Source organism: Corylus avellana, chromosome ca5 (assembly GCF_901000735.1).
Source record: "Corylus avellana chromosome ca5, CavTom2PMs-1.0".
Classification (NCBI taxonomy): Eukaryota; Viridiplantae; Streptophyta; class Magnoliopsida; order Fagales; family Betulaceae; genus Corylus; species Corylus avellana.
In genome coordinates this window covers 29,442,579-29,453,427 of record NC_081545.1, presented here as the reverse complement: position 1 = coordinate 29,453,427, position 10,849 = coordinate 29,442,579, and the positions used below count along the sequence as shown (strand labels likewise).

At 32.9% G+C, this 10,849-nt stretch overlaps 1 protein-coding gene across 1 annotated transcript; it reads left to right on the top strand.

The window, feature by feature from the left end:
- The first annotated feature begins 1,166 nt into the window (after positions 1 to 1,166).
- On the top strand, positions 1,167 to 1,655 carry LOC132183052 (non-specific lipid-transfer protein 2-like). Its single transcript, XM_059596447.1, has one exon. It carries the CDS (start codon positions 1,254 to 1,256, stop codon positions 1,551 to 1,553), a length of 300 nt encoding a protein of 99 aa, XP_059452430.1. The 5' UTR covers positions 1,167 to 1,253; the 3' UTR covers positions 1,554 to 1,655.
- Positions 1,656 to 10,849: the final 9,194 nt, after the last annotated feature.

The following is a 10,849-nucleotide window of genomic DNA, read 5'->3' as shown; positions in this document are numbered from 1 at the left end:
GCGGGGCTACCCTAATTTTTTTAATTTTTAATTTTAATATTTTTTTTAAAATAAATAAATAATATTTTATTATTTATCTTTAGTTTGTACACGTGGCAAAATTATGGCTGTTGGATGACATTGGATGGTCAAGATTTGAGAAAAAGCTTATGGACAATTTTTGGCGAGGATCCTGATCCTTCGAATTTGTGATTTAAAAAAATTATGATTTAAAAATAGTAATTTTAAGCGTGCATTTAAAAGAATGAATCTTTTATTATGTGATTTGAAAGCAATTTTTTTTTAAAAAAATTCACTTTCAACTAATACATTTTATGTAATTTTATTTAAAATTGTACTTTTTGTTTGTAAAATCGTAATATATATTTAGATCACTAAAAAAATGTTATAATGTTTATGATTTTTTTTTTTTTTTAAAAAAAAAAACAGAATTCAAATGTATCATGATTACAACAGAAAGTTAGTGCAAACTCTAATGACCCATTTTTAAGTAATTAATATACGACATGGTGTTGCTGATCCGTATCTAATCATGGAAAAAGAATAAAAATTTGAGGGGCAAATGGGAAGAGGATGATTCGTCAAGCCCACCTCCGGCCAGTCCCATCGAATATGTATTAAAAAGTTAAGATAATGCGTTTAATTAAATTGCAATGGGTCAATAAGAAATCACTGCAATTTCAGTGGATCAGGATTTTTTTTAAGGAATTTCAGTTTTTGAAATTTTAGATTTAAATCGTCAATTTTTTATTCAATGATCATTGTTTTGCCATGTGTCTCACTACTAATAAAATAATAAAATAATAAATATTTTATTAGTAGTAGGATACATAGCAGAACAATGATCTTTAAATAAAAAATAGACAGCTTAAATCTAAAATTTCAGAAACTAAAATTATCTTAAAAATTTCAGTGGATCTGACAATTTGTTAGCTATATAAGCACATTTGCTGCTGATAACACAATATATGATTGGTCTACAAGTCATTAAAAAAAAAAAAAAAAAGATTTTTCTTTGTGATTAAATTAAATTGATGTGTCAAAATGTACACGTCAATGGGAAGAAAAAAGAGCAAACACGTACACATTCTCTTCTCTTTAAATTTCTCAAAACTAGCATAAATCTCTCCTGAATTTACGCCGCCAGTCTCACAGTCTAACCTTTGTTTGGTTGAATTTATAAGGCCTTGGCCACGTGTATATTAGCAGTGTGGGAGGCCTGTTCTATGCCATAGGGGGTCACAAATTTGAGGATGAAGAAGGCATCTGGTGCTGCACTTTGTGCGGTGGTGGTGGTGGTGGTAGCTGTGCTTCTATGTGAAGCACCGCTGACGGCAAAGGCAGCAGTGACATGCAATCCCTTGGAGTTGAGCTCATGCTTACCGGCAATCACGTCGTCGGCACAGCCATCTACCACTTGCTGCGGCAAGTTGAGGGAACAGAGACCATGCCTCTGTGGGTACATCAAAAATCCAAACCTCAAGCAGTATGTTGGTTCTCCTGGTGCCAAAAAGGTTGCCAGCACTTGTGGGGTTTCCATCCCTCGTTGTTAGCTCTAAACTTTATTGCCTTTGGAATCAATACTGTACTAAGAATATCAATAATATAATAATGCAGTTCAGGAGAACTAGTAAAATGAATGATGATTACCTTTGTATGATTTGATCATCTATGTGTGTAAGGAATAATTTTCACCCAGGAATAATTTAACTTTTTTTGGGACAACATGGGTGTCTCTCTCTCTAGAAACTGATATACCTGTAATCAGGGACGGAGCTAAAAATTAATATAGCCGAGGGCTAATAGGCAAAAATTTTTATTTTAAAAAAAAGCCTTATAAATTGTATTTTAACCTTAATTTTTTTTTTTCCTTGTGAATTTGGGGGCATGGCTTATACCAGCCCCCATTCCTCCGTCCCTGCATATAATGAATTTGAATTTATATGTTGGTGGTATAAACTCTCAATCTCACACACACATACACACACACACACACATATATATATATATATATATATATATATATATATATATGGGCAAATACAGTAAAGGGAGAGAGAATTGAATCGGATTGATCAGTATACAAAATGCATGCATGGGAACGCTTATGGTCATCATTAGAGTGGAGATGATCCATTTAGATTTGTAAATTAAGTTCATTTTCTTTTAAGTTGGCCTCAAATAGTAGAAAGTTGTAATTTACATCCATGAGAGAGACTTGTGACTTGGATATTTTGTTTCATTCTCAACAAATTCCATAACATTGTTTTCTTCTTCTTCTTTTTTTTAACCCTTATTAAGCGGAAAGGAAGGAGAAGAACAAACGGATTATGTTACAAGCATAGAGCCCAATAAGGATAATAGTCTATTATAGTATATTTTCTATTTTCAATAAGGAAGGTTGTGCTCCATTTACGTAGCTAGATTAATTATTTTACAATTCCAATAAGGAGTAATATTCTCCGTTTTAGGGTTTTAGGGAGATCCTCCTAGTTTGGGAAGTAGAGGGAAATATCTCCTAGTAGGGAAAGCATTTGTAGTGATCAGTGTCTTATGAGATTTGGTCTTTGTAACCTTATTTAAACCTCACGTTGGATGAATGAAAGGCAAGCAAAGTTAATTCCTCAAACCTAGTGTTTGAAAGAGGCTAAGGATCCTTTCTAAAATCCTTGCTATCTCTCAATTAGCAACCATAGGCAAGAAGAAGGTGCAAGACCCGGCTTCGTTTCTTGTCGAAGCACGAGTAACACGATCTGTTATGAATTCTCGTAACAGATTAGGGGGATTATCAACCACATTAAGAGAACAAGCACCAGTTTCTCTAAATTCAATTTTATTCTTTAAATATTTAAATATAGGAAAATTTTCTAAAAAACCATGCATGCAAAAGACTCTCTTAGTTAGTGTTTCCTAACCTATGAAAACACCAAGAGAACCGAAAGTGCTTCCTTAACTTTACTTTAATATTAAAAAAAAAAATATTTCCTCTCTTTTGATCTCTTTCCCCTATCATTTATTTAAAAGAATATTTATATGGTTTTCGCTTTACTTTCTCTTTTCCCTATGATTTATTTGAAATACTATTTAAATAGTATAGGAAAATGATAAAGGAAGCTATTATGGAGTTTATTTAAATAAGAAATTGTAAAAAGTAGTTTTGTTCTATAAATTTAAGAAAAATATAAAGAAATTTTTGCTAGTACTCTTACGAAGAATAGCTCTCGAGGGTAAAGTTGCCATCAGGAGAGAGCAAAACCACTGACAATCTGTAGCCCATTTAGCTAGACGATGGGCTTAAAGAAGAGCCTTCATCGGTACCGCAATAAAAGCACTAGCAACAGACTTCATAAATTTATTTGGAATAGAATATCCATTTAGTGTAAAATGATGGGTAATATTGTAAATTTTGTCCTTCAACTTTAATGCTAAGACAATATTACCCCTTATTTTACACTAAATGAATACTCTCCATTTCAAATAAAATGGAGAGGATCCTATTCCAATTTTATTCTCTTAAATGTAGGGAAAAATTTTAAAAGCCTCCTGTGACTCCTTTAATGTTCCCTAAACCAATGAAACTCAAGGAAATCTAGAATAATACTTTTGCTTCCCTTACCATTATTTTAATAAAATAAAATAAAAATAAAAAAGCCTTTTTTTTTCTCTATCTTTTTTCTAACATTTATTTGAAAGAATATTTAAATGACTTGCTATAACAACATGCAATAATCAGAAAGTTCTTGTAACATCCCCAACTTGTTAGGAATGGGTTTGTCACTTTTCCTCTTTTACAATAAAATTTTTTGCAAAAATCTATAAGGTCTATTATAGTACTTAACTATGAAATTATGCTCATACACTTACTAAAAATACATTGTAGTACTACGACTGTAAAATCAATAATTAATCCTGCCCTTATTTCGGCCTTTTATTCCAACTTGCTTTCTACCTGAAAGCAAAAAGTAAAACTGAATGAGCCCAAATGAGCCCAGTAAATAAATTCTTAACCATAAATAGTTGGGTAAATTTTGTTTTCAGAATAAAATGTTTTCCTTTTGAAATCGTATCATGCACTTCAAAATATATATGCAAACCAGCCATAACGATTTACATATGCATCCGTCTCATACCAGTCACATATGTATACTAATGCGTTTAGCAATAAAACATCATAAATCATCAAAAGCAATTGCTTCATTATCTCATAATATGGCCCATATACATTGTTATCCCCGTGTACTAGGGTTGCGCGGCCCTTGCGACCGTGGCAGCGGCTGTGGCCACAGCCCTGCCCCTCCGCCAATTAACTTTGGGTGCACCTGGCAGACTATTGATGGAATACCACCTTGTGTCAGAGCCTCCTTCAATGGTTGCGCCTTCATCCGAGTATCGGTATAAAACTCTGTTCTTTCTTATTTCTCTTGGAGCCAAAAATACTCTCCTCCATACATATGCCATCATTTTATAATTTTTATCTCATTTCTTGTATTTCTCTTCTTCTTATAATCATCATTTGCTCAAAATTTCTTTTCACAAATTTGGACATTTTTCCAAAAATCAACTTTTTGTATTTAGAAAGCATTTTTTTATAAATAGAAGCTTTTCTAAATAATTCTTTTACATCAATAACTTCTCCTTTCAAAGTTATTTATAAATTTTTCATGCATACAACATAACTCCATAATATGTAAATAAAATAATTATTTACAGTTTGATACAAAATGTATAAATAGCATGATATGATAACTTTAAAAAGGGTAGATGATTTACTTGCTTCTAGACTGCGGCTAAGAGCAGTCATTTAACAATTAGTTAATCGCCTTTGAAAATCTAGTTGTTTCACTCTGGCTAACAACCACTAAAATACTAAATTAATAACAACTTATAATTAAACTCTCTTCTCTAACGGACTGATCAGTCCGTCTCCGTCTCCCTCTCCCTCTCTGATTCTGCTCTTCTCTCTCTCTCTAACTCGTTGCCTCTCGCCTTTTCTCTCCCTTTGTTCTCGCTCTCTTGCTCTCTGTCTCTCTTGTTGTCTCCCTTTATCTCTCGGCATCATCCACCAGCAATCAGTGAGTGTGCTTGAGTGGGAGGTGTATGAGACAAGGAGGAAGAGACAGAGAAAAAAATAAAAGATAAACAAATGGGAGTGGTAGGGAGCTGTACGTGTGGGAGAGGAGGAAGGAGAAAAGAAAGAAAAGAGAGAGAAAAAGAAGAAAGGGGGGAGCAACGTGGACCGTCGCGAGGAAAAATGGGAAAAAGTGAAGAAAAGAAAGAAAAGAAGAGAGAAAGTGGATGATGAGCTGTATGCGGATAATACGAAGAATGATAGAGATATAATTTTTGGACATAAATTAAAATAAAAAATAAAAGTTACTATTTTAAAAAACAAAAAAAAAAATTGAAGCAATAACATCGTATATGGTTTTTTTTTTTATTATTTGTTTTTTTTAAAAAAAAAATTGTATTTTTCTTTAGAAAAATTGTCGTTTCTTTTATAAAAAAAATGGTCATTATTATGAAGAAAAATACCATTTTTTTTTTTAAAAAAAAAACAAATAAAAAAAAGGACAACATATGATGTTCTCTCGTAAAAATCAAGGCTTAGGATGTAATAATCTCAGACCAATACTTATACCCATAATATTCACATAAACTCATCATTTCCTCACGAAAATATTCTTACCTAATATGAATATTAAAATAATCGTATTATCAAATTAATCTCTCTTTATATGAAGATTTTAAAAATCTGGGGCACTACAATCTTTCCTCATTATTGGAATTTCATCATCGAAATTAAAGCCTACAAATTATCGCCTAACTTCAAATTGTGCAACTCAGATTTAATATTTCTTTCAAAGCCTACAAATTATCGCCTAACTTCAAATTGTGCAACTCATATTTAATATTGCTTTCAATCATTCATCATAGTTTACACTAGAAATCTTATCTCAAAATCTTTTCCAGAAAAATTATTCTTTAATCAACCTCAATAACATACAATTGAAATATTTATCCTACTATGTAAGGCGGCTTATACGTACACCTTTATATAAATCATCTATTTCTTTTTACATCTCATTTACTAACTCTCCTGTCAGGTCCTAAACCATCAAATCAAAAAAATTATGTGATTATTAATTCATACCTCAAAATATCATAATCCTCTTTGCAAGCTCACAATGGTTTCCTCGATCTTATTTAATCAATCTTATCAAAAACTCTGTAAAATAATATCTTTCCTATATTTATTTGTCTCTTAATATTTCAAATCATGTACACGAAGTATCAATATGATGCTTAGTTAACTATCAACATTATCACCTCATAAATATACAAACTTAATAGGTATCAACATTCTACAATTTATATCTCCAAAGGTATCATTACATAATTATACCTCAAAAGTGACATTATATAACTTTATCCAAAATACATAACCATTTCTATTTCCTTATCTTAAATCTTGTGTTGATGCTGCAATTTTCGTGGAAATCTTTCTGTACTACAACATCTATACTTGCTAAATCATAAATGGGTAAAAGAAACTCATGAATATTATTCCAACTCAATCAAAATACAACTATTACAGAAACAACGTAAGATTCTCATCTATTCTCGATTAATAAATGTTAATTCTTGCTGCGTTCTAGAGATGAAAAATTTAATAAGCAAGCAAGACATGATATGGGTAAATTTTCAAGCTAGGAGTTCCAAGACACCCATGTTAGATGTTCTCCCTCTTCAGTCTTGCAAAGTCAAGAAATGAAAAAAATAGAGACAAATAGTCTTGTTGTAATCTAGAAATGAAGATTTGATAAGTATTTCAGGACATGATATAGTGTGATTCCTTATTGAGACTTTCAAGACACCCATATAACCATATTGGATACTCTATCTCTTCTGTCATTTAAGGGTACTCAAAGAAAAGAGAGATATTTAGCCTGAGAAGCATGATCAAAGATAATCTTGCTTCCATGGTCCTCTTCTGGGAGCATAAAATGTGGGGTTTATGAATCAATTTGTGATACTACATCTTTCTTCTGATAAGTGATGCTAAGTTGTAACCAAAAGAAGAAGTGGAACTTTCATAAGTGAAAGATTATGAATCTGAAGCGTCTGCGTTGCAATGGAGAAGGGGATTGAATGTATATAGGATAGATTCTTGGGAGTGAATGAGCGCGTGTGATGCGTGTTGGCAAGCCATTCCAATTCTGCTGCCCACACGTGGATTTCAAAGTCGTTAGGAAAAAAATAGGGAAGTTTGAAATTAAGCACCGAATGGAACTCAAACGTTCAAAAAGTCGTGTCAGTTTGAAATTATGAGGGGACACGATCCGTAAATAACTAAAACTTTTTGACAAAAAATTTGAGGCTCGAGGACCTCTGTGTGACAGGTGGCTTTTTTTTTTATGTGTGTGATTATTATTTTAAGTTGGTCATACCGGCTCCAACAACATTCATCATGCCACAAAGTATGCACAATTTCTAAGAGCACTCTTTGTAACCTCACCAAAATTATTTTTTGCTTATTTTGGTTAGGCAATTTAATCAAAATGGCCTAAGTGTTCACTTTTGAGCATCACTACTTTTAACAAAAAAAAAAGTAGTGAGGTGAACAGTACTCACCAAATTTAAAAATTATTATTCACTTACTTATTGATTAAATAACTCATTTCCCTCTCTTTCTTTTTACTTTTCGTTTTTCTCCCTTCCTTTAATAGTTAAAAAAAAGAATAAACAAATATTTGAAAAATAATATTTAATTAAATAGAATAGTAAAAGTAGATTGTTAAAATAATGAGGCTACTGGGATGTTCTAAAAAAATGAATTCTTAAAATAACTAAAAGTGTACTTTGATTATTTTTGTGAGTAAAAATTGGTGAGACTGTTAAGAATGCTCTAACGTGACACTTTCTACATGTTGGATCTCCATATCTCTTTCAAATTCTACCACTTTTCATGCTGCCACAGCCTTAATTACTATTGGATTGATTGTATAAGATTTTGTAGTACAAATAGTCAAATAGATGCCAATTTATTAATTACCCTCATAGTCTCTGACAATGAGTACCCCCACTTCCATCTTCTTTTGAATTTTATTTATCATTGCATCCCAATTCACTTTTGCTACCCTAACGTGTGGTTTTTTCCATCTCAACTTATTATTATTTTTAAATAAAATAAAATTCTTCTATATTATTCTTCAAACTCTATGTAGGGTGATTAAACTCCTTCACTGAGCGCATTTGACTAAATGAGAAGGGTGTATAATTAAGATTCGTCTCCATTGATACTGTATTTCTACGAAGCCAAATCCTTTTAGCTATTGTTGCCTACATATCAAATTCTTCATCTTCTACTTTCTCCATATAGCTTTTCTAATAGAAAAAGCAAATCATCTTCATTACTTGGATACTTCTAGATATTTCTTTTGCATTATGCGCATACATCAATCAACTTCAAATAATATGGCCAATGGTTTTGCTGGTAGCCAGCCAGCCCAATAATAGGACAAAAGGGATCATCCACATGCAATCTTTTCAAAGATTGTTATTTGTTATTAAAACGATCTGGTTAATAGATCAAGTTAATCTACTCGTAATTATCAAGCTCAGCATAACTATTATCAACCTCACCAAATTTCTCAAAACGAGACAACCTTTCCCTGAATAGTCTTGAATGGATGTAATGGTCCTGATTGATTAGTAAGAATTGATCCATAGACACGTGTTACCGTTTGATGAACTCCATCTCCGTCCAAATAAGGTGGGACCAAGCTGGTAAATATCGAAGCGGTGGGCGCTTGTTATATATTAGCAGTGTGGGATGGCTTGGACACACACACGCACCATATTGCTAGATCTCTTTCATAGATAGGCAACAAATTTGAGAATGAAGAAGGCATCTTGTGCTGCGCTTTTTGCTGTGGTGGTGGTAGCTGTGCTTCTATGCGAAGCACCGCTGACGGCAAAGGCAGTGACATGCAATCCGACGGAGTTGAGCTCGTGCGCATCGGCCATCTTTTTCTCGGCACCACCAACTGACGCATGTTGCGCCAAGTTGAAGGAACAGACACCATGCTTCTGTGAGTACATCAATAACCCAGAGTACGGGCAGCTAGTTAATTCTCCTGCTGCCAGAATGGTTGCTAGCAAGTGTGGCGTTACCATCCCAAGTAATTGTTAGCTGAAAAGTGTACTCAAAATATCAATAATTAATAATTCTCAGTAATAACATGAAATAAAGAATCTCTCTCTATATATATGTATAGTGAATAATGTAGTTCAGGAGATCGAACTACTAAAATGAATGATGAATATATACCTTTGTATGATTTCATCTATATGTGTAATGAATAGTCTTCTACAATGAATGTTACTTTGTTGGATGTGGTATCGAAGCCAAAGGTTCTAAGTTTGAATCTCGATTCCATTAATTTAACTGAAATTAAATATTTTATGTGTTATACCTTACCTATTAAAAATGAGATGTTAAGTCCACATGTGAAAAGGGAGAGAGATGATGGGGACTTGAGATTAAGATTATTAATCGGATTCAGTATACAAAAAGGGAATGGTTCCAATCATGATCATTAATAGAGTGGAGATGATCCATCTACTTAATTATGTGCAGATAAATTGACACCAGCTAGGATGAATGTTGCAATTGTTCATTTTGACAAGAACTTCCCCTAATTAGGGCATTATTGTTAGGAAATTAATCCTAATTCCCAAGACCCGTGAGATGCGAAAAATAAGAAGAATGCGGAATAACAAATATTAGGCAATCAAATCACACACGACACAAAGATTTAAGTGGTTCAGCTTAACAAGTTTACATCCACTGGCGGAGACGACCCGGAGAAAATTCACTATCAAAAAATGAGTACAAGAGAGTAACAGGGCGAGAAAACCACTCAAACCCAAAGCCCCTTTTACACCCAATTCTCACTTTGCCCAAAAAAAAAAAAAAAAAAAAACTCTCTTTTTCTTGGTGCTCTCACCTTTGCTTTCTCTCAATTGTTTTTGACACACACAAATTCACCTTGTGCTTTGTTCCTTATATAGAAGCTTAACTCTCCTTTTACATGTTGGTTTAGGACTTCTACTATAAGTCAAACAAGGAGTCCAATTACACATAGGAGAAGGATTTCAAAACCCACATGTAAAGGAGCAAACCGGTTGAACCAAGAACCTCTCCTACTTGAAGAAGGAGACAAACCATTGGGTCCCGCCATGACTTTTAATACAAGTCATACTTAACAATTATGACTTGGTTTGGGTGATAATTAAGGATCTTAATTAAGCTCAGATGATGGATCTCATGAATCATCTCATCAATAATCACATACTTGAAAATTTTCTTGATAAATTTCTCCTAATAAATTTCTCCTAATTTTCTCCATATACACATTCATATTTTCGGAATCTTGTTAAGTTTTGCCCCAGTGATGGGAGAACGTACAAGTGGTCGACATAATGGGAGAAAATTTAAATCCAATTTGATTGGTCTTGTTTATGAATTTGGATACAGAACCCCATGTCATTTAGCTAGACAACTATTGCATGGTTATGTGTTCACAACCTGACAGAAAATAAGAAAACACTCACTATGAACCTCTGGCCTCCAAAGAGTCTTGCATAAAAAGGATCACAAAGGCCCAAAAAAAAGAAAAATGTCTGACATCAAATAGTCCAAAAACACTATTTATTAAGTAGGGCAAACAATTTTAAATACAATGTGCAACCTCGATATAAACATAACATAAAATTAACGAATTGGAGTTGATGGGTCTGATCCATTTAACTATATATACGATGGGTTTGATCCGTTTAACTATAT